Source organism: Melitaea cinxia, chromosome 15 (genome assembly GCF_905220565.1).
Source record: "Melitaea cinxia chromosome 15, ilMelCinx1.1, whole genome shotgun sequence".
NCBI lineage: Eukaryota > Metazoa > Arthropoda > Insecta > Lepidoptera > Nymphalidae > Melitaea > Melitaea cinxia.
Genome location: NC_059408.1, coordinates 12783020 through 12809027, shown reverse-complemented (window position 1 = coordinate 12809027; position 26008 = coordinate 12783020). Strand labels below are relative to the sequence as shown.

The 26008-nt window shown below is 32.3% G+C and overlaps 1 protein-coding gene across 1 annotated transcript in view; it reads right to left on the bottom strand.

Moving 5' to 3' along the window:
- The window catches only part of LOC123660179, a 29480-nt gene extending 8429 nt beyond the window's left edge, over positions 1-21051 (bottom strand). The window contains exons 1-8 of the mRNA XM_045595280.1: positions 20903-21051; positions 16305-16417; positions 15410-15498; positions 14713-14831; positions 1691-1959; positions 1214-1305; positions 872-1030; positions 303-411 (exon numbers count right to left, since the gene is read on the bottom strand). Of these exons, the coding sequence (XP_045451236.1) occupies positions 303-411; positions 872-1030; positions 1214-1305; positions 1691-1959; positions 14713-14831; positions 15410-15498; positions 16305-16417; positions 20903-21051 (1099 nt within the window). The remainder of the gene's footprint in view (positions 1-302; positions 412-871; positions 1031-1213; positions 1306-1690; positions 1960-14712; positions 14832-15409; positions 15499-16304; positions 16418-20902) is intronic.
- Positions 21052-26008: the final 4957 nt, after the last annotated feature.

Sequence of the window (26008 nt, the reverse complement as noted above, 5' to 3'; positions counted from 1 at the left end):
AAAATTCTCGTGTCACACTGTTAGTTAAAATACTCCTCCGAAACGGGTGGACCGATTTTTATGAAATTTTGTATGCATATCGGGTAGGTCTGAGTATCGGCCAACATCTTTTTTTCATAGCCCTAAGTTATAAGGGGGGATTAAGGGGGTTATTAACATATATGGCAAAACAACGTTTGCGGGGCATTCAGGTTTCAGGGTGAGGGGTTTCAGCTAGTTTTAGTATATTTATGGGTCATTTGAAGTTTGATGAGCATTAAAACATTATTTTCTGAAATTATTTAGTAAGAGTTGTTACATACCAATGTTCTTGGCGACGTACAATCTTTTCCCTCTAACAGATACTTCTATGTCCACAGACCCACTGCAAGTTGATACTACTAACCATATACCTGATCCACCAGATGAGGTCTAAAACAAAAAAAAAAAAGATGTATTTTTAATTATACAAAAAAAAAAGAAATTTAAAAATCTTAAACCAAAGTCGTTTAATAAATTAAGGATTTTTTTTTTTTTTATGTACACGAAATGTTTTTATCGAACTATTTCGTATTTTCTTTCTGATTTTAAAGTAAATACTAATGAAATGTTTGAAGTTATCACACCATGAAATGAATGGTAAAATTTATGAGACTGTAATGTTGCGTCTACGATTACTGACATCGGTCAGAATAAGCATTAAGTTCAGTTAAGGCGTCTTCGGATTAAATACGCGTGATAAAAATTACTATAAGGTGTAAATGTCATATAATTACCCAAAGTAAGTATCCTCAAAGTGAGGCTCACAAACTCGTATTACGAAAAATGTATTATAATAAAGTCACATTAACTCCACCTCAGTACTAATAAAATGGATGGTTAGCGAAGTTACCTTTAGGTAATAAACATTTTTGCCTTTAATATCAGCTCTATATGGTACATTTTCTCTCAGTCTTTTAGCTGTTGATGTTCGAGGTCGGACAGTGCCAGTTGTAAGTAAGGAACCAGCTCTTCGATCTCGTGCCACGCCGAAAACACTTACAAAATATGTCTGAAAGAAAACAAAAGAAATGTAGCAACGATATTACTCAAGAAATCAGAAGTGGCAAAACTCCTTAGCATAAATCATCTGGTTTGGCATTTGGTGCATCATCAAAAGTTCAAGTTCTATTTCGACTTATGGAAGATTAGTTCTTAATAACAATTTATTACAAAAAAAAGCTTGTACACTTACCGTGCTTGGATCTAAATTTTCAATTAAATGGTGAGTTCTATCTCCAACACACGCGACTACCGGATCCTCATTTGATACTTTTGTACTACGACCTATTTGAGGAAAATTAAGATATTATAATAACTAAAATTTTGTTATTATGGCTTATAGCTTTATTGTAGTTTCTACATTTAGAGGTTAAGACACAATACAAAAAAAAACTATCTTCCTGAATAAGCTCGTTTTATGCATAAGTAGTAATTCCATTTCATAAACATAGTTTTATAGTTTTTTTCTTAATGTTAATTACGTGTAAATACTTTCTCAGAGGAAGTCATACAAAGTCAAGAATATTCCTTTCAAGTAGTGTAGTCTTTCTGTGGTAAAATGTGTTTGACAGCAAGATTAGGGTAAACCTTACCTACCCAATGGATTTGTGATCAAATAGACCGGATGCCACCGAATTGATGTAAAAAAAAATATATTATATTTTCTTACCAAACTTCTTTCTTCTGTAAAGACTTTTGAAATTCTCTTCGAAAATATTAAAACCGTCATCGATTTCAATTCTGTTACTTTGTGTTATGGTATTATTGAATGAGTTCGATTTTGACCGATCAGTTTCATTTGATGGGTCTTCATCTGAGAAGCGATTCTGCTTCTCCGCTTGACTGGATCTAATGTCGTATTGAGCTGCGCATAGAGATGTGTAGTTCTTTCTGTGGGATGTGACTACGCAGTATGTCGTTTCTTGAGGATCTATTGGGCTGAAATATATACATTCAGTTAATATTAAACCTATTTAAGACTTAAAGTTAATATTATTTACTAATTTACTAATATAATAAATCTGAAGAGTTTGTTTGTTTGTTTGAACGCGCTAGTCTCAGGAACTACTGGTCCGATTTGAAAAAATTCTTTCAGTATTAGATAGCCATTTATCGAGGAAGGCTATAGGCTATATATATCATCATGCATGACCAATAGAAGCGGAGCACCAATGAAGAATGTTTCGAAATCGTTTTTTTTTTTCTTTTGAAAGCTTCACCAGTTAGCCCAAAGAAACTTTTCCACGCGGATGAAGTCATGGGCAGAAGCTAGTCAGTGATAATTATATTTCTTCTGTTGGGTATATTTCACTCGTTAGATATTTTCGGTGCGACATTTATTTTTGTTTAAATGTTAATAATACAATATACGCGTATATGTCGGCTTTTGTTTTTCCAAAAATCTCTCAATGCTTCAAATAAAGTAAGTATGTTGATTTTATTTGCGTTTTTCAGTAACAATTGAATTTTTAAATTAATTTAACACTAAATTTTTTAGTGCTGGTGCGTATTTAAGTCCACAACCATATATAAACATATAACCGGGCTGTTGGACCTAAACTCTTTAAAGTAATTGATGATTATATGGAAAGTTCTAGAACTGTTCAGAAAGACTAGAAATCTGCTTATTATTAACGCAGTTTTCTAAATATGGTGAAGTAACCTCTTTGCAGAAAAACCGTATGTTCACGACATTGCGATCTGTCAGCGATCCGACATCCATGTGGTAGTTACTTTGCCATCTACAATCGTATAGTAACTCCTTCAACACCGATGCTTTGATATTATTGACAATCAAGAGAACTGGTTAAAAATTCTTGATATTGACAAAATGATGGACACTAAGTCCAATTCGCATGAAACGGTATTATATAGCAATGCACATATAAACAACGTATTATTAAGCATTGTTATTAGTCACAATTTAAAGTAAATAATGATTATAAGAAAGGTTACTAAAAAGTCTAGTAAGCTTACAAGTATCAAAATTTTAAGTGAACAAGTAATGCTAGCTATATAGCAATGCTATTTTTTATGTTCAGCTTTTAGTGATAATATTTGATGATGTCCTTTATACGGTCGATTTATTACGAAATAATTATTAATCTAATATATAAAATTCTCGTGTCGCGGTGTTTGTAGCTAAACTCCTCCGAAACGGTTTGACCGATTCTCATGAAATTTTGTGTGCATATCGGGTAGATCTGAGAATCGAACAACATCTGTTTTTCATACCCCTAAGTTATAAGGGGGGCGGGGGATTGAGAAGGTTAATAAAATATAAAGCAAAACAACGTTTGTGGGGTCAGCTAGTAATTTATATAATTAATTCAGTTTTTAAGGCCCTTAATGATCATACGATGAAAATATTTTACTTATTAAGGTGTAAATTATAGATAACGTTTTAGAAACTGAAAATGCACGGCACCATTTAACAAAATTCTTTTATAATAAAAAAGTTAATTGTCGGTTAAGACTATGTTTTAAGTAGGTAATGCGTTTTGAAAAATTCTATTCAATTTCATTAAAGGTAAAGTGAGTTACGTTTATAGAACGTCGTAAGCCTTTGAGTTTTTATTCGAATGTCATCGTGTGATGGCATCGTTAGTCTAATTACTTATTGAATATAAGAAAAAGTAAATGTGAAAATAATATTTACGAATAAAAAATGGTATTATTTATTCGTAATAATGGAAATGTAAAGAAGTCCTATAAAAAAATTGATAAACTTTTAAATGCAGAACCTTAATTTCCAAGTGATCATTTACACACGGGCGTTCTTAATAGCTTTGTTCTTTGATACACTAGAAATATACTAAGTAAATTAGAAATATTTGTAAATTAACTAAGAAATAAAACTTAAAAAACCTTTTAATTTAAAGTTTTAGAACATAATAGACAAAATATTATGTGTTATCCACAAAAAAAAAAAAAAAAAAAATCGTACATATTAAAAATAGCATGGTGTCGTCTCCTGTCAAAGATTTTCATTGTAATATGAAACTTTGAATAGTTACGGGTCTCTGTAAATAACTCACTATAGACGGCGCCACGGTTCGCTTAAACCGAAAATAAAAATCATCATATCAAAAATTTCGCTCTAGCGGGTACATCGTTCCATAGTTTAATTGGCTAGAGCGCCGACACGGTCAGTCGGAGACGCGGGTTCGAACCCCGCTGGAGCGGTCAATTTTTATATGATATTCAAAAATGTTTAAAATATAATAAATGTGAAATAATAAAGAAAACGGCTGTGTAGCATATGCTCATATGCCTCGTCCATTAAGATCTTCTGTGGCTATATTCGAAGCGATAACTTAGCCATAAAACTATCACACGGTGCTCGTATGTGATGGCATCCAAATAACGACTTAAGAACAAAAAATAATAATTAAAGAAGCCGCTATTAAATCAATTAATAGATCGACACGCTAGGTATACCTGGTTAGTTTTAAATGTTCAGCCATGTATGGACTGTGCGTTCAAGGATATTTGTAGTCTCGTACGCGTCGGATTAAACGTTCTTACGTATATGATGTATACATTTCAAAGGTATAATAACTTATTTTTAGTGTGCGTACTGTTAAGGAACAACAAATATGTTTTTGGTGACTTAATTTGTGATTCGTGGGCTCTATATACACGTCACTAGTCAAAAATTGCTTAAAAACAATTTGTAACAAATGTTACGTGACATTAACAAAATGTGCTAATCCCAGAAACGTGACGTGAAAGTATAAAAGCTAACATAGCTAACATAACGTTTGTTCGTAATTTTTCATTGGATCATGCGCATCATCGCTATACTGTTTTCAAAAACGCAGAGTCCGCTCTTATCCTTAATTTAGTCTATTGTATAACCCTGAAGATTAAATACTGGTTTTTGTAACGCTACAAGCTTCATTGTTATTTCAAAACACATGTAGTAAGATGTGAATATAATTGCAGAATTAATTGTAAACTGTAGTATATATTGATGTTCGATAAGAAACAATTAACGGCTTCAAGCGAATACTAACGCCACTATTTAAGTTTAAACAGTTTCTTGATACCATTTGTAAAAAAGTTTAACTGAGGTAGGGCACAGCGGGAAGTTTGGACCAGCCCGATTGGGAATACCTCGTACCTTAGTACCGCGACCTTACAAAAGATCACAGCTAAATAATACTGTTTTCAAGCAGTGTTATGTTCCTCTTAGTGAGTAAAGTGACCAGAATATCTGGGGGGGGGGGGATAGGGTTGGCAACGCAGGGTCTATAAGCTACGGTAATCACTTACTGTCGAGTGACCTAGTTGTATAAAAAAAATATTAGATTATGAAGTTTTGCCTATATAATATCTGAATTATTATTAGTTGTCTGTACTTTTTCGTTTGTACTTTATTTTACACCGCAATTATATGAAACACATTATAAACATTGCTTTATATTAACAAATTGTGAAGTACAATGGGTGGACTAATGGCTATTTAACCAATTCTACCAAACAATAATAAATAAATAAATAAATAAACATTTACACAATACACACACGGTCGTCTGTTCCTAAAGTAAGCAACTTAATGCTTGTGTTATAGGGAACAGCCGACTGGTATATAGCTATATTTTTTTTTTCGATAAACGTACTTATAAATAATACATATATAAGTATATAAATAAATATTTATATTACACCCAGATTCGGGGTGGGAATCGAACCCACAACCCTCGAAGCAGAAAGCAGGGTCACTACAAACTGCACCAACGGGCTAGTCAAAACAATACAAACTTACAAAAAAAAAAAAAAATGTAACGATGTCATTCAAAATATTGAGAAAATTCTTTGTCAATTTTTATTTTTTATTTTTGACCTGACATCGTCTAATAAATCGATGAATGCCAGCGACATTCACTAAAAACGATGACTCATTGCGTTACGCTCCGCATTGTCCCGTTCCGTTCGTATACTATAAAAATTTAATAGTATACTATAAATTACTCGATTGGCCTAAAAGTATAAGTAAGTATAGATGTTGTCACGTTAAACTATCGTCCGTAAACTCACTTTACAGACATCCAATTTTTTTTTTATTTTGCCTGTTTCTATAACTCACCTGTACGTCACCCCAAAACTAAATTAATTTGAAGTAAATATGTAGTATTTTAATTCATTTAACATGCTAGTAAAATTCAGATATATTATAAGCCCATTTATTTGTTTTATAATAGCTTGAGTAATTTTATACTAGGATTGACCAAACTGACCTATAAAGTCTAGGCTTTGAAATTTGACCCGTATTAACATTTATGGCTATTATGCCGCTTAAATCGTAACGTGATCTTTTATAGCCTGTTATTTCTGCATTATTCAGCTTTCTAATGGATTATGAACATTTGTAATCGATTAGAAACTTTCAGTTTTTATTAATTAGATAAACAAGTATACAAATATTGAATATTTATTATTTTATTTTTCTTAATTTTTAGTACATAAATTATTTTAATTCAAAAAAAAAAAAAAAAATATCCAACTCTTTTTATTGCTGCTACACGCTTCAGCCTTTTTTTTTGTATCGCACAGAACCCATTTACGGGTGATATCCAGGAAGCCCGGGTAGGCAGTCCTAGACCGTATACCGACCAAACCCCTGCGGTAGACTTCAGCCGCTTTAATTGGAGGGTCCCGGATCTGCAGCCAACAGGATCCCTTCAGCGACGGGCTGGCCTCGGCGAAAAAGCCAGACTTCCCCTTATAATTTTTTTGTTTATAGTTGAAAAATAGGACGCAAAATTATGATACTTCTGTCTTAGTACCCATAAAAAGTTAAAAAATCAATTAAACAATGATATAAAAAGTAGGTAGAAAAGTAGTCTTCATATTATATTATTACACAAGCAAAGCCGCGTACTAAAATTCTCTCATATTTAATGTCATTATGACTTACGTCAGAACTCGAGTAATAAAATTATGCCCTCATAGTATCAAGTAATGCAATCCGCTTTAAATGTACTATTCAAAATTAAATTTACACTTACCTCTTCATATAAACAAAAGTGTCACTAAAACTTAATTTATCAAGCCCGATCAATGGAGCCGGAGGTTACAATTTCTGTTCAAACAAAATTAGACCTACGTTATATAGAATTAAAATATTAAATTGCCTATCAAATTTCCCGTTCAAGTTCAAGGATTTAAAAGGTAATGGAATATTGACTTTAATCCTTTATGTAAGGAGATAAATTCCTTTGATATTTGAAATGAGATGGCGCAAAAAGTTGAAGGAATGAAGCTTGCCTTTGCCGAGTGTCCGTACGTGTATTTCTATTTATCGTTGTATACCAGTAGCGTTCCAGCAAATAGTGTAGTCATCTTATATTGGCATTTGATATACACGAGTACCGTAGTTACTCTTAATTATTATCTTTATAGCGCTTACGAGTGTTGTCGGCGTTACTAGGAATACAGATTTTTTTTTATATACATTTTATTGATACTAGTAAAATTTATGCGAACATAAAATTACTTTGGATCGTTTTTGTCGTGTTGTAGGTTCGCTCGTTAATGTGAATGTATATTGTGATTGCGATATGTAAATTCAAATGTTTTTTTTAATACTTTTTATTGTAGATGAGAGATAGAAAAAATACTAAGGTTACATCGCGAAGCTCTTTCTCACAAGATGCTCAACATTCTTGACTTCTAAGCAATTTATGGTGAATCAAATTATTTAGCTATTCTATCTTTAATATATAAAATTCTCGTGTCATGGTGTTAAACATTGAACTCTTCCGAAACGGCTCGACCGATTTTAATAAAATTTTGTGGGCACATCGGGTAGGTCTGAGAATCGGCCAAAATGTATTTTTCATACCCCTAAGTTATAAGGTGGGGAGGGGATCAAGCGGGTTAATAACATATATGGCACAGCAACGTTTGCGGGGTCAGCTAGTCAACCTATAAAATTCATATATTGAAGTCTTAAAGAGATCTACAACTTGTGTAACATTAAACTCTTTTTAAACTTTTAAAAGTTCTCGTCTATCTGACTTCCACATAACTTTTTACTCGGGGTCAAAAAAGTATAAACATAACTTCAAATTTGTTTGTTGGAGTTTTATTTATATTTAAGAATCATTACGCAAACGCAAATGAAAAACTTTAAAAAATGGACAATAACATTCAGGTTTTTGGCGCTATTTAATAAGAGAGGAAGTTAGATTGCGCATAGCTTTGATTGTCTGAGACTGAATTTTTATAGCATTAAAATCACCTTTAATGCAAAAAAAATATACGTATTATGGAATAGAATATTAAAAAAAAAGATTTTAAATTCAGTTGCATGATTGGGATAATTCTTCTTTATTGAGTAGGAGTGCACACGTTAACATTTTAATTTACATATTTTTTATTTTTATTTATAAAATAAAACAGCCATTACATACGCGATCTACTACATATTGGAATGTAGATACGGAGGCAGTATTGGTCCATGATCGTATACAATTAAAACAGTCCCTATGTTCCGAGCATTACTACAATGTAGCAAAAAGTTTTATGGCAAAAATAAGTATAAAAAACCTCCTTTGAGTTATAAAAAAAAAGGCAAAAATGCATTGCATTTCGGAATGTTGTTCGATCTGTAATGAAGCAAATTGTAAACAATAGTTCAATGCCCTGTCGAAATGTCAGTATTCTTTTACTAATGTTTTATGAGATAAAAAGGGATATCTCAATTTGTCTGTCCATGTATTTATTTCGCATTGCTGTAACCAATTATAAATATTTTTTATAGTCAATTTCTTATTTTTTTATTACCTGTGTTATAAAAAAATGATCGTTTAAACATTATTAAGGTTCAATGAAAATTATACGATTAGCTCCCGAATCTATTTCTTCATAATTATCGCGAAAGCAGGCTATAAATGATTAATTATTAAAATAATGACAGTTTGGTAGTCTACTGTTTTCATATCACCATAATGGTGTTATAATGATATATTGGAATTAGTAGATTACCAAGACTGCCAATTTTACCAAAATGTCATATGTCGACCACTGATTGACGATTGTGATATAAGTTAACAGTGAACTTGGGTTCAAGGCAAGCTAAATGAATTTCCCAGCGAACTACGGTAATAATTTTAGTAGACTATGACCTTCACTGAATATTGTTTTTGTATTGTTTTGGAAAAGCTTATTGATTAAGTATGTAAGTTGTAGGCTATAATACAGCACATTGCGCCTGACAGGAATAGATAAGTAAATATTTATGTCACAGATCAATGACCACAAGTGAAATGCCTAGTGAGAAAATTGTAAATTTAATAAAGAATGATGTAGCTATATTGTTTTGTACCACTGTATATTTTTTAAAGTCAGTAGTTTGATGAAAGATGAATGACACCAACTGACATTGTTTATATTGCTAGTAAGAATGGAGTGGATGTAATTTATATCGACAATTATTCCAATTACGAGCCTATTAGGAAATTATTACTATGTAACTCGTTCGATTTCACTCTCGTTTATGATTGCTAAGCATGTGTTTGAATAGTAGCGTATTATGCTACGGTCTGCAATATTTTATAATACTGTAATTAAAAAAAAGTTTTGTTATGCTAAAGTTATTTTGACCAATAGTAAGTAGTAGTGGATTATCTTTAATAAAATCTTCAAATTTATATTATAAACCGGTATGATGTAGGTAGGTGTCTTATAAAACCGTTTATTAATAAAAAAAAGATTTTAAGTATTACGTCAACTGCAAAATGGCTCCTTATACATATCCTTATACATATTCTATTTTTATTTTTTTTAACTAACTTCCAAAAAAGGAGTTCAAAATGGAGGAGGTTCTCTATTCGTGTATATTTTTCTAATGTATGTTATCTCAGAACTTTTAACTGGGTGGACCGATTTTCAAAGAGGATATAACCACTACGTTTTACCGATTTTCATAATTTTTATTTTAATTGAAAGGTGAAGGGCATATGTTATATGGTTTCATTTAAATTTAACTGCGATCCAACGACTAATTTCCGAGTTATATCTAATAATGCGTATGTACTGCACTATTTTTCATCGACTTAACTTGTATTATAAACGCGTAACTTTTCAATGGGTGTAGCGATTTTTATGATTCTTGTTTTAATCGAAAGTTAATGATTATTTGGTGGTACCATTTAAATTTGACCGAGAGCTAATAACTACTTTTTGAGTAATAACGCGTATTGGCTTGACTATTTTATCGTCTGCCTACGTTGTGTTACTTGTCGATGTAATTGAAGTCTTATTTTTTTCGTTCGCGAGCAAACACAATTATTATTTTTTTAGTCCTGTAAAGAACAATATCAGAAGTCTAAATAAAATAATATTGTAAAATATAATAATGTTTTTAGTATAATATTTGATAATGTTTTATATTTATTTATACTAATTTGTTGTTTCAGTACAGCAAATTCTTTTTTCAATTTCCATTCAAAGATTGCCTGGAATAAAATTGCTCTTTGCGGTAAGCCTTAAGCGCCTTTTGTACTTTTTCTTGTTTTTCAATAAATATTTTTTTTTAGGTATGATAAACACATGAGTTCACGTTATTTTTGGCGTAAACTTGTGGAGGCCTATGTCCAGCAGTGGACTGTATAGGCTGTAATGATGATGATGATGATGAGGTATGATAAAGAATATAATCTTTAGATAGTTTAGATAACGAGTTTTAAGCAACGTTTAATCTAACTAGTCTGCTCCTGTTCGTTACAGGACTGCTTTTTATAGCATTCAAATTTTCTCGATTTTCTAATAAAGATAAGAATTTGTATCATTTGAATTTGATTCTTTTTAAAAATAAATTTATTCTAAAAAATCGAACGACCACACGACTGAAGTAAAACTTACGAAACGTAACACTCTCTCTTTCTATCTTTACTAACTTATATCTCCCTCTCAACTTCCGTTCGCCACATCCGATCACACGTTTCGTAACACTCTCGTCACGCATTTACCAGCTTAATCCCCAAGATGAGCGTGCTTAAAGTAGTTTTACTTCAAAAATATTCTAAAAATAAAATGTTATCAAGTTATAAAATGCAATAGAAAACAAATTTAATAATTCGTTCTTGAGTAATCCTTATAAGAAAATTAGCCTGTCAAAAGTGCGTAGATTACGTTGCAAGTTGAGCGATATTTCTTAATAGGTGACAAAAGGGTTGTCGGACGATGGGACTTAAACATATTTTGCTATGTAATTTCATAGAGTATTTTATTCTTTTTATTTCTAGTATATAATTATATATTTTAGTAAATATTAGCTACGACATTATTAAGTATGTAAATATTGCAATATTTAGCTTCATCTTAATTTAATGTGCATGTGTATCTTTAAAACTAGGAGATATTCGATCGACAACCCTGAGTGACACTAATTCATAATGTGACGAAAGACAATTTCATAATTAGGTATATTATTCCCTTTATTAGCTCCATATTAAATGACGTACGCAACAAATATAAAATAATTTATTATTTATCACTTAGAACTAAAAACATATTTTTATATTTAAATTTAAAGAATAAAAATCAAAATCAAAATTTTTAATCATTATAGAAAAACGGACTTTACAATCATTTTACAAATCGAAATCAGAGACATTTTCAATTAAGTAATTTCAGATATAGTGAAGGTGTCATCGATTCGGATAAATGAGGAGAGCATCGGCAAAAATTCCGCAGTTACTCTAAAAAAACTGTCAATCATAATTTGTCATGTCTTACGTAAAAAACACTGCTACTAAGCCCTCATCTCTTTCTATGAATAATATAATATTGAACCGAATAAAATGTATCAGCTACTAAATTCTTCATAACAAAAATTTAAAACTTATTTTCTGGCAAATATAAATCGTAATATCAATCAATTAATTTGATGTTTAAACTTTTCTCAATCAAAAAAAAAAAATGTAGAAAAACGAATTATCCCTTACATGCACGTGGTGAATAGTAATTTTTTTTTAAATTAAATATTAATATTAATATATAGTATTAATAATAGTAGTAAAAAGTAATACTCAAAAAGTATCACATACAGTTAGTTACCTGTATACCAAATACGCCAACAATAATTCACAAATACATTGCAACACACAGTTTAAGCTCAGTATATCGAGTCATATCTAACACCATACATGGCATATCATAATTGATCAATACTTGTTCTTGTGACGAACAGACGGACAGCTTAGATTTATGGCCTGGGAGAGTTATGGTTAACGGTGCTATTCCACTTACAGGTTTTATATATTAAGACGTTTTTCCCGTTAATACATCTGACGTTTCTGTCAGAGGACTACTGCAATTATTGCAATTTTTTTTTTATTATATTTAGTATAACTTTTAAAATTACCATTTTGAATATCGAATGTTTTATTTAGAAAATAGTTCTTTGTTTGTTTGAATCAAAAGCGCGAAAACGTGACGTAAATCGAATCATATTATGAGTGATTATAACAGAGTTTTTTTTTTTAACAACAAATGACGATCGTATCCTTAGAATTACAATTTTTTTTTTACATCTAAAACTTATTGTTTTTTATAAATCTAACACAGAAACGAAAAATAGTATCAATTCAGGGTATTAAATCAGGTACAATGTTTCTTAATTAATTAAATCAATTATTATATTTTATTTATAAAATACATTTTTTTTAATTTGTTACCTATTACTTTAATAGCGATGTATTTATATTAAAGTTTACAGACATTTTTTATTTATTTATACATTCGAGGTATAAATTATTTATTAAAATTAAAAATCATTTAATTAATGTCGTATAATTAATTATGTGCGTATCGATATTTAGACGAATAAGAAACGAATGAGGTTAGGAATAACTATATTATTATTTTAACTAATTATGAAAAGTAATTAAACTCATTTTATTTTTATTTTACGGTGTTGTTTTTTTGTTTTAGTTCATTTCATTCATTTTCATAAATGCATCGATAAAGTAGTATCAGTAAATATAGGTAAGTTGATTTATTTCTAACATTGATGTAAATTCACATTATATTTAGTAAATAATGGGACCGTCACTCATATATTTCGTATTTCAGGGCTGTTAATTCTAGTGAAATGACATTTACGTACAGGTAAATTAGCTAAAGCCGACACGTGTTATACACGCACATATTGCACTTGTGTAGTGTCTGTGAAATGTGTACGAAATAGTATTAAACAACATACGGAATAAGTAAAATCAGTCTCTTTCAAACAAACGTTTAACGAGCATAACAGAGATAGATAAAAATAATAATGGTCATACCAAATTAATTAATGAATTTACTACTGCTACGAAACCTAATATGATTATATTCGTGATGATTTTAACCTAATGTTGTTTTGGTGCTAACAGCTCTTGAGATAGATTGTTGATACAAGGAAGTATTAGCACCTCTTATGTATGATATTCAGTTATTTTGATAGAAAATAGCTTTGGTAAAAAGTTCAACAATTGAACTTAAATACAAAAATAAATAAAATAATCTATAAAGATTATAAGATTTGTAATCATACAGAAAGTAAATTAAAAAAAAAAAATTAAAGACTCAGTTATCCTTCACACAAATTCCATGTAAACATCATTGTATAAAACAATAATCTGCTTATATATTGTTTGTAATAAAACTAATAGTAAAACCTATCTCGTAATGATATGGACCGATGCCGAACTATCGTTGTTCGGTCAAGTTTATGTCTTCATAATGTTTAAGAACTCGACTAACAACCGATATAAAATTGTTATTATAATGAGATCCTCGTCGCTGTTTCACGCAATTTCGATACTGGTCAGATCGGTCGATAGGCAAGCGGTAAACTTCACTTGATATCTTATTTAGTGGTTGGGTTGCTTAACATTAAAAAAAATTGAGTGGACAGGTTCATCCGTGATTACGCAACGCAGAAGATACTGACGAACTTTTATGTTTGTGATTTTACAAGTAATATTAATTAAGTAAATATATATAATATAAATAAGCTGTGTGGCTACGATAGTAGAGAATATAGCCACCCGCGCTCTTCCCGTAGCTGACGTAAGAGGCGACTAAGGGATAACAAGGTTCCACTACCACCTTGGAACTAAAAAAACCGACCGATGACGGAATAATAATCCAACTGATGGCTTTGAAATACATCGAAGGCTGAAGACGGACAGCAGCGTTTTCTGTGCGACAAAGCCAGCCCTGCGGTCGCCAACCCGCCTGCCCAGCGTGGTGACTATGGGCTACACACATGAGTTCACGCCATTTTTGACGCGAACTTGTGGAGGCAGTCCACTGCTGGACATATCCAGCAGTGGACTGCGATAGGCTGAAGTGATGATGATGATGATGATGATGATTATGATGATGATTGTGTGATGTGATGATGATGATGATGATTAATTAAGTAAACATATGAGTAATGAGAATATTACATTAACGATACAGATTAGGTATGAATAATCACAAAAAATCAGGTTAGGTAAAATCAAGATATATTTGCTTATTAGACATACACAAATAGGTATATAGGTACATCTATATTTACTGTTTCAGTACTTTCATTTAAAGAAATAATAATTTATAATAATAATAATAATAATTCTTTATTTATTTGACGAAAAATACTGTACAATTTTATAAACCAGTAACAATTCCAGTTAAAATATATAAGCTTACCTAGGGTCCCAGTTGGCCGATAATCTCCGCTTAGATTTGACACGCAAACGCACACGCACTAAACGGGTAGCTTCACCGCGGACGCTGACCGCCGCCGCACCGCCCTTAGGTGATGACAACTGAAAACAAATTAGTATTACCTCAGGAATTTATTTCTTTAAAAAAAATATATAATTTGTTATTTTTGAAAACAAGTATCCAGCGTTGTAAAAATACGAATACATAATTTGATGACCTTTTTTTTTATTTCAAGTGTTTAACTTTTTTTTAAAAAATGTTGTTACATTTATTATCTATAACTGGATGTCTCTTGTCAATACTTTCTTTATCTTTTCACTTATGAGTCGTACCGTAAAAACTCCACTGTAAAAGTGCAATTAATACATAATATATATAACTATAACTAAGGTTTTATCCATTTCTATTAAAACGTATAATTTATAAAAACATAATAATAAGTGTAAATTATATGTTATGTATTAACACAGATCAACAAATCTCAAAGGACCAATCGACACCACTACATTAGGATATTCGTCACTAATTCAATAATTAAACACCATTAAACGTATATCAATGGCTTCTATATTATCATAAAAACCGGCCAAGAGAAATCAAATAAAACTATAGATATGTGACGGGTGTAAACTATAAATATTTATATATTTATCTATAAAAAGATAAATGATATATCTACCTGCAACACATATCTTTCCTGTTTTGATATAAGAAATTTAATCGTGTGCATCTCTCCGCCACCATTTTCCTCGACCAGTATAAGTTGAGCTGCAAATTTCATTAAAAATTTATAATTTTGCATTTTAAATAACAAAATAATTAAATCTTAAACTTTTCTTTCACTATGTTGAGTAAAAGTAAACACTCACATATAAAATATTAATATTTGTCATGATCAACTACGACAAACTTGCTACTGTTAGCGTATTGTAACAGCATAAAACAAAAGCTTTTAAGGTCAGTTTTCATTGCTAACATACTTCATTAATAAAGAGCAAAACAAATGCTACTAAAACAAAAATTGACATTTTCAAAATCACTCACGCACACACAAACAACACAAACACACGCATACATACACACAAACACACACATACATACACACAAACACACACACACACACACACGCACACACACATGATTAAGTGAAGATTCGGAGCACGCGTTCTTTCTGTGTCCTTGTTTCGACCTGTAAGCAATACCTGGGCAGGGGCCCTAACGAAGAAAATTCAGCCGGAGTCTTTGATAAAAGCTATGCTTTCATTGGCGGTAGCATGGCAAGCGACAAGCGCTTTTGCGACGGAAGTTCTTCAGGAACAGGTTGGAAAGAAAGCGGTTGGAAAACAAAACCCGTGACATTAGTACGACGGAAGAGCAGTAGCTAGAGCCCTCCTCCACGAATTAATGCCTAGCGGCGGTTCCGCGGGGGTAGAGAACGTTGGCGCCAGAGGTTTTAGGCCATACCTCTGGGGAAACAACACACAAACGCACACGCACGCACGCACACACGTTGCATTAATGTATATGTCAGCAAAGCTACTTCCATTTACTTGAACATTACTATCACTACTCACTATTACTAGTGCCTGCCGGTCCACGATAGAACGCCCAGTGCAAGTGTCGTGAACACGGGCTCACTGTAATATATACCACTGTCTGTGATATCAGTGTGGTATTCAATTCCAGGCTGAAATAAATTAAGTCGTTTTAATATTATCCACTTAATTTTGGTTTCTTTGTTTACTCCCTTAGCAAAAAAAAGAACTTTTTTGATAGTATTAAGTATTATAATTTTTCGGATATTGACTATTGTGCTATAATTTAAAAAAAAAAAAAAAAAACTATATGTCCTCAAGGTTTCTTTCGCAACTTATCATCGAATTTTAACTAGAAATTCGACGACGCGATGGTGCAGCGGTGACAAGACATGTCACTACTTCTTGCAGTAGCGGTTCAATTCACGCTCACGGTAAAATTTTGTAGAGGCTATACTAATATTGTCTGGGCGTTTGTTAGATGATACAGGAAATATTCTTACTGAGGACCGCTGAGTGTACGTTTATTATGTGTCTTACTAATATTTACAAAATGGTACGATCATGTTGTTCTGTCACTATTAAAATATCGACTCCTTGCTCTTAAAACCTTGCTCTAAAAACATAATCAAAATAAACTATATAAAGCCTTTATATCTTCTCCTATATGGAGAAAGAGTCCTATGCTCAGCAGTGGGATGTTACAGGCTGAATCGTAGTGCTTATAGATAATGTTTAGTTCAAAGCAGTGATATATCAAATACGCAATGTCAGTGCCAAGACATAGAGGCATTTGTATTATTTGATTGGTTAAGAATTATCCCAACAGATGGTATTATAGGTCAAATGTAAAATTATTTTAACGGATTAATTATCGCTGCAACTGAAGTCCTAGTTTCTTTTAATACACATTACAATCACCTCGTACATTTATTGAATTTGATCTTTCACAAATATTTTTAATTATATCGTACATTGCATGTTTTAAATGAGTTACATTCTTCTAAAGCGGATCGATGTACGCATCCTACAATGTACCGACAAAATTTTACTCAGAACTACTCAACAAATTTTACTCTTTTTCTACAGAACGTTCGATTTAGACAAACTGATTATTTTATTGAGATTTATAGGTCACATAATCTAAAACTAATATTAATCCTCCAAGAATAGCATTCATATAAATGAACTTGACGCATAGTTTGAACATTTGAAAAATCAACATTTTTCTAGCCAAAATTATATTACATTATACGACTTTATGTTATTAAGAAAAAAAATGTGTCATTATAATCAATAAATAATTAGGTATAGAACGATTTAAATTGTAATAATGATAGTACCAGAGCCATAGCCAAAAAGACAATAAGGGTGAACCATAAAATAAATATTGTATTTAATTAGATTGCCTAAAACAGTAAGAATATTATCGTATTAATAATTTTGTTCTTTTAGCAAACGAAAAAAACCCAACTTTAATTATATCGACAAGTAATACACTGTAGGTACAAAAAATAGTCAAGTATATACCCGTTATCAAAGATTACTCAAAAAAAAAAACCCTCAAATCTCGATCAAATTTAAATGAGACCATACGACAAGCATCAGCTTTCGATTTAGGAAAATCATCGAAGTTAGTCCTCCAATTAAAAATTTTGAGAATGAAATTTTAACTGAGGTAGGGCGGGCACAGCAGGAATTTTCTGCTCAAAATATGGAGCAGACCGACGGTGGTACTTCGACCTTACAGAAGATCACAGCTAAATAATACTGTTTTCAAGCAGTATATCGGCAACGCGCTTGCGATGCTTCTGGTGTTGCAGGCTACGGTAATCTCTTACCTCAGGTGAGCCGTACGCTTGTTTGCCGAACTAGTTATATAAAAAAAAAATCACCTCCTTTTTTTTAAAGTCGATTAATAAAGTTATAAATGGCGCCCAAAGTGGGTACTAGCTTAATAAGTAACAGTAACTCATTAACTAGACCAGTAATTTCAGTTAACTTTGGAATCCTAATATAGTCTAATACCAACTAAAACTTACAAGTTAAACAATTTGCAATCCGAACTGAAACTCGCCATCTAACTTCTCTTCACATTTAAATTTGTAATACCGCTACATAGCCTCTAAACATAAGTATGAATGTCTAAAATTAAATGTTTTGTCTGTTACACCGTCACTTTGAATACTTTTAATTCGATGTGACTTATCACTATTGTTATTTTTAAACTCATCGGTCCATCCGTGACCATGGTTGCTGTAAAATATCTGAAACTTGGGGCATATAAAAAACTTAATAAGCCTTTATATAATCTGTGAAAATAGCGTAAACATTAGAAAACAATAACTCATCAGGAGTATTTATTTTAGTGACCCAAAGTGTAAGTCACGGAGAATCAAAAGAAACTCTATTGATTTCAATTTAATGATCAAAAGATTTTTATTACACTACACTGGACATATATGAGCATATGTTGAAGCTTAGAAATCAACTCAGACAGCGTTCTAAAGTCTTACGAACTTCTTGTCGATGTCTTACGAAGGACGGGATTGAATCGCGTATTAATATATCGATGGAAACTTTAAAATTTATGATAATAGTAACTTCTACTGTCCATAAATATTAAACACCATGTACGATACAATTTTACAATCTTGGAAAACGTTTCAAATTTTTTTCGCTAAACAGTTTGTTGGTGAGAAAATTACGTGATGGGCAGGCATCATAGAGATGGAAAAACAATCATAAATATGGATAAGATCAGGCGCTTTGCTTAGTATAGTAATGATAGCTACCCTGTATTTCGTTTCGTTCGGATTACTTGATTTATAACCGTCTGCACGCAATTGCTCAGATTTCTATCTTGATACGGTAATTCCCTGAAGAATTGCGTATTCTTTTAAGATAAGAAATTTCTCGATGCCTTGTACAGAAACAGAAACATGTAGCGAAAATAGTTGCTTTATCATACGACTAAACGTGTTCTGTTTAACCCGCGTTGAGGTCTAATACTGGACAGATTAACTAATATATTTGGTCAGAGAGTCCTTCTTCTTAAACCGACCTTAACATTTATTGTAGGTAAGCTTTTACTGAAATTTCTTTTTTTAAATCGGCTTGGATAGTACTGGTTGGCTCATTGAACATAACAAAGAAAAAAATTATTATTAATTGATAAATTAAGAAACAGCATAGTGTCACAAACGTCAATGTGCCATTCCTTACAAGACAACTTATTTTATGAGATATCAGACAGAGATCTTTCTTAAAAGCGGCAATCTTACACTGAAATAATTATATCTAACAAATTCAATACTGGGGCAAGTATCCCAATGGGGCGACTGCAACCTGGTCACGTTCAACGCCGCCAAAACGCAGGCTTGTTTGTTCTCCGCCAAACGGAGTCCTTTCAACTTGACTCCTACTTTCCGTGGTACACCTGTCCCTGTGTCAGATACCCTCGACCTCCTTGGCATAGAGTTGAATTCTAACCTCAACTTTGGCAATTACATTGAGTCCAAAGCGCAAACTGCGGCCAGAAAGCTTGGCATCTTAAATAAGGTTAAGCGATATTTCACGCCTGAACAGCTTCTTACGCTGTACAAAGCTCAAGTCCGATCGTGCATGGAATATTGCAGTCACTTGTGGGATGGCTCAACTAAATATCAACTCGCCACACTGGACTCAGTGGAACGCAGAGCCAAGCGGCTAATCGATAATGCCAGTTTGGTGAAATCTCTTCACACTCTGGCTCACCGAAGAAAGGTTGCCAGTCTAACGGCCTTTTACAGATTGTACTTTGGGAAGTGTGCCCTGGAGCTGCACGAGCTCATACCCCCATCGCCTTTCTTCCATCGGACTTACAGACGTACCGCGGGCTTTCATCCCTACCTGATTGATATACCTTTCATACGTACAAAGCGCTTCGAATCGTCTTTTTTAATGCGCACAGCCAAGGAATGGAATTCCCTGCCGGCGTCTGTATTTCCGAGTTCATACAACCCGAAAATGCTTAAAGCGCGAGTGAACAGGCTTCTTCTGGGCGAACTCGCTCCATCTTCGACCTCGTCTGTGCTCTAGAGCTAGACTGAGGTCAAGAGTAAGCCCATAACATAATAAATAAATAAATAAAAGAAGTTCGACATTTAAATGCCGAGATTGGTCAATTTAAAATCATTTGTACTTTTTATATAGCTAAAGCTTCAGCCTGTAATTACCACTACTGATAGAACTATTTCGCCATGGAGGAGAACGATCAGAGCTTCATCCACCACGCTGCTTCAATATGGGATGGCGGATATATTCCCTACTATGAGTTCTCTACTACGATCGCTATCAGGTGTACACGATAACAACCGGGACTGACGGCTTAACGTGCTCTCCGAGGCACGGCGGGGAGACCCACAAGTACTGCACAAACACCCAGACCATGGCAAACATCTCTATGGCCAATATAAATGCTGGTCATTTGCGGGGATCGAACGCGCAACCGCCAGCGCAACAGCCACAAACCAGTGCTGAACCAGACCGTTGCGCCAACGCGTCTTTAGTACCTACATATTATAAATCTTGCAAATAGGAGATATATTTATCTAGATATGAATATAAAATATAAATCTTAAAATTGTATCACTTACTTTCGACTCTCCCCTTCCTCTAATCTATATATAGTTTGATTGTCCATCGGTAACCACTCCAGTGACACCCTGGATACAGGTCTCGTAACCAGCACGCTCGGTGCAGCGAAACCGGCGCCCGCTGCATTGATGATGACCAGGACAGTCATCCTGATTGTAAGGATGTCTAGGTTTCTGTAAAATAATTCATAAATATATATTAAGCAAAAATAATAGGATGATTTGGATGATCGTTTTGTTAAAGATTACGAAATTTTTTATTTTTAAAATAAATGCTCACCGTTTTACTTGTTATTTCAATTAACAACACACACACTAAAAACAAATAATACCTACTTGAAGTGAATTAATTTGAAAAAATGAAATGTTTTACGTATATCTTATGTAATATACATAATTATGATAAAGCAAAACAATAAATACGTTTTCACTTAAAAAAAAAAAAAAATGAATAGGTGTATTAATTTTTGTGACATAATGAAACATAAAATAACTCCTTAACAATGATACTTCCAGTTGCCCATATTTCTGTTAACTTGTGTATATGTTGCAGTCAGAACTCTTAACCAGTCAAAAGTACTATTGACTAGCGAAATCAGTCAAAAGTACTTTTGACTGGACAAGTTGGTCAAAAGTGGTTTTGACTGAAAATTATTGGTTATTAGTACTTTTGACTGCAAATTCGCGGTTAAAAATACTTTTGACTGACGCTCTCCGTCAAAAGTAGTTTTAACTGCAAAAAAACGTCAGTCAAAAGCACTATTAACTCGTTAGATGTGAATAAAAAGATATTTATTAAATGTGAAATCGTTTATTACGAAAAATTTGGCATTACAATCAATACAAAGAAGACACACACTTGTCATTAAAATAGGTAATCAGAAAATTCACTGGTTATAAGAACACAGTATCTATATTACGTTAATCGCTTCTCTTAAATAATTTTTAACTTTAATTAAAATTTTAAAAAATCAAAACATAATTCGAGATTGTATAATGAGATTTTTGTAAATTATATGTTTTACTTATTACACATTATTTATGCATCGTAAGCAACATACGTGTTTTTTTAATTAACTTTACAAGGCTATCAGTCTACAATGACGTATTTTATTTATTCATGCAACTCAAACTATTATGGCACTTTGAATTACACACCAATATTTTCTTCTTGCATAAACGTTTATTGTTTTTACAGCCTGTAGAACATACACATCGTGCAAAACCTTGTCCTGTTCCGATAGCAGCGTTCTTTGCAGCTGTTCGTAATGTAATTGTTACGTTGGGCACCTCATCCTGCCGGATAAATTTTTCTTTGCAGCCATCAAATTCGGATCTGGAAAATAAAATGTTAAAAACGGTTAAAACCTACAGACAAATACTCACACGCACACACACACAAATGCACACACGCGCACACGCACAAACGAACACCCACGCACACACGCGCACACTCACTCACACGCATACACGCGCACACACACACAAATTCATTTATTTTTACAAATTCACTAAGTAAACTCACATTAAATTTGAATTAGTAGGTACGTACCTGCAGTACAATTTCTCCAAAATCCCACTCTTTGTCCCAATCCTGTATAACTGCTCACAAGTAACTTCTAATACAACTCCAATTAAATTACGAAGCTCTGCCTTTCCTTTGTCTACGTCTGGGATTGGTATGGTGACATTGTCTCCAACTTTCAGTGGTGGATGAGATTGATCGCTTGCTGTTTTCATTCTCTTTGCTTGTTTTACTAAATTCAAATGAGCTTTTTGTCTTGCTTCCAATATCATTGATTCGTTTCTGTTGTGTTCAAATATTTCTTCTTGTTCTTTGATTTCTTCTTGTTCTTTACCTGTTTTTTTTGTTTCATTTTTTTCTTGTTTGTCTTGGTTCTCTTCATTATCATCGAAGTTTTGATTCATTTCTGTGATTGCAACTTTCAAGTCTTCTTCATTATGTAATCTGCTTATAATTTCCAAAGGTAGATTAGATGTTGTAAGCCCCACTTTAGGTTCCGTTCCAAACATTGCTTGATACGGAGACTGCTTTAACCCTGAGTGAAATGCTCTGTTCTTCATGAATTGAACAAATTTAAGTCCATTCGACCAGTTAGTGGTTTTATTGTCTTCCATCCAAGATGCTAGCATTTTTTCAACATCTTGATTAGCCCTTTCCACGGAACCTTGACTTTGGCTATGACGTGGTTTCCCAGTTACTAGTTTTAGTTCCGGCCAATATGATGTTAATTCTTTTATAACTGAGTTAACGAACTCTCTACCATTATCTGAGTGCAAAATACATGGTGCTCCAAAGGTCAAAAAAATATCTATTAATTGATATGCAACTTCAGTAGCCCTTTTTGATGTCAGTGGTCGCAAAATCACAAATTTAGTCAAATGATCCTGATAAACCATAATAAATTTATGCCCGCGATCTTCTTGCGACTGCATGTCAACCAGATCGACTTGGCAGCGGCTGTTCATTTCAGTGTGCAGGATCAGTTTCGAAACCAGACCCCTCCTTTTCTTGCTTTTCTTCCTTTAGCATACTTCGCACATTGATAAATATATATTAATCATTTCTTTTGTAACATTAGCGTACTTTTTTGCCGTTTCATTCTTAAGTCTATCGCGACCGCCATGCCCTATATATGAGCAGCATCAATAATGTCGTAGATTTCCTCAGCCGGCAAAAAATATTTGACAGGTTCCGTGTTTGTAACTAATTTTTTTATACCACAAACTTCAACGATGTTAAAGCGTTTTAGTCTACTGTACTGTAATGGTGTTTTCTTTTCATTAAATTTTGCGTCTTCCACATCCATCGCAAACTTTTCAAATTTTTCTTTTGTCATCACATTGAAATGACTATCTTTCATATCTTCCATCGCTAAAATTCTTTGCAAAAAGCCTTCTTTCTTTTCGTAGTCACTCATTTTTGTTCTAATATCAGCACGTTCTCCACTAATAATGAGTAATATAAAAGTTTATATGTGCGTTTGTCGTTATTTTTATCGACTACCTTAACTTTTTAAGAGTCAGACTGATACAACCAGTCAAAACCACTTTTGACGGAATCATTTAGTCAAAAGTACTTTTAACCAGCTCCATTGGGCAAAAGTACTTTTAACTGTTATTTTAGTCAAAAGTATTATTGACTAAAGCAAACGGTCAAAAGTACTTCTGACTGATTTTGCTAGTCAATAGTGCTTTTGACTGGTTAAGAGTTTTGACTGCAACATATATATATTTAAATACTACCCTACATATTATTGTCAATTTTTTGTCTCGACTATGAATTGTTTATATATTGTATTGCGATGTACCCAACATATAAAGTTTTGTTTAATTTTGGTGTTTGTAATTTCTCATGTAAGTGAATTGTATTCTCTTGAGAAATAAATAATCTTTAAACTTAAACCGATGTAATATAAAATAAATTTTAAAACGATCTACGTAAGATTGCCGGTGTAGGCTGGATGAGGATTGCGAAAAACCGGGATGTCTGGCGCGAACTTGGGGAGGCCTATGTCCAGCAGTGGACTGCAATAGGCTGAACTAATTGACTGACTGACTGATGTATCCCTAATCTTTACCTAACATGTAACCCAACATAATAAAGATAACTCTGTTATCTTATAGTTCAAAAAGCCAAAGTAACATTTAGAAGATAGAAAAAAAATATTATGACTCACTTTCATAAGAACTGTAGTGAAACAATGTTATGGGTTATTGCGAAAATAACAAGCAAAGATGCATCGGATAATATTGAAAATTCTTCTATTTACAATCCATTTGTAAAGGTTATTTTGAACGATGAAAATGTTTTATTGTTGATAATGCGATTACAATGCGCCTGTCATGTAGCGATCGCTATTATTTCAAATCGATTTGTGAATTGCTACGAAAATCGATATTTATTTCGAATAACAATATTAGTTTTTTTTGTTACTTTGTTTACTTACAAATCAATTTATTTTGGACTAAAGTTATGTAGAGCATTGTGGTTAATATTTTTGAAATAAATTATATTAGTATTCATATTTTTAATTTTATTTCATTAATTTTTCGTTAATTTTTTTTTTGTTTCCGTATTAATTAGTTTTTCTTATAAATAAAATTGAACAGGAGCAAAGTATGCGGTACTGCGCCTATATATTTTTTGTATCTCTTCTTTTTAGCGGTTCATTAAATATGGCGTAATTATTATTACTTTAGTAAGAGAACATTTACGAATTCCTTAAAAACTTCTGTTAGAACAATAACGTAAAATATCAACACGAGTGAAGAAATACGACTCAAGACGAGTACTCTAAAAATCTATACCACAGATACAAAAAACTACCAGCTTAAAACCACACATGAAGAATTTTCCCCTTCTATAGTGATGCTCTGATTGGGTTATTATCAAAAAACCGCTGTATCATATTAGACAATACAATGACTCAGCGGAATTCCGTCTAAAATATTTATATTCTGATAGCTTACAAATACTTGACAAGGGTTTGATACTAGTAAATTCTATGATAATTTACTAACCATGGTAAATAAATGAATAAATAAATATTTATTTCTCTCACTCCAAACACATCAAATAGAAAAAATAAACTGAATAAAAAGTACAAAAAATACAGGCAAACAATGAATTAATGAAAACAGTTTTATTTATATTTGTTCGGCTTTATTTATTATAATTTTTTTGTGATGAATGTTCGATTTGATAGGTTAAAGGTTAACCGTTAATCTCCTAATATTTCTATGATCTTCAAAATTGTATTAACGTTGTAACGTCTTCGTGTCTTCTCCACTCTACATGATGTTGACGAAATCATCACCCATTAAACTAAATAAATGAATGGATTAATTATTACTACAATATCCTTAGTTATAGGGCATTTATTCAATTATTTAATTTCTGCTAATATTAACAATGTGATAAAGTTTGGTTAAAACTAAATTAAATAACTCGTCCGATTTGAAAACATATTTACTAAAAGACATTCGTTTTATTGCAGAAGGTTATTGGATATTAAACACTTAATAACACAAAATCTTTAGAGGCTATCAAAAGTAAAAAAAGCATTTCGAATTTCTTTAATA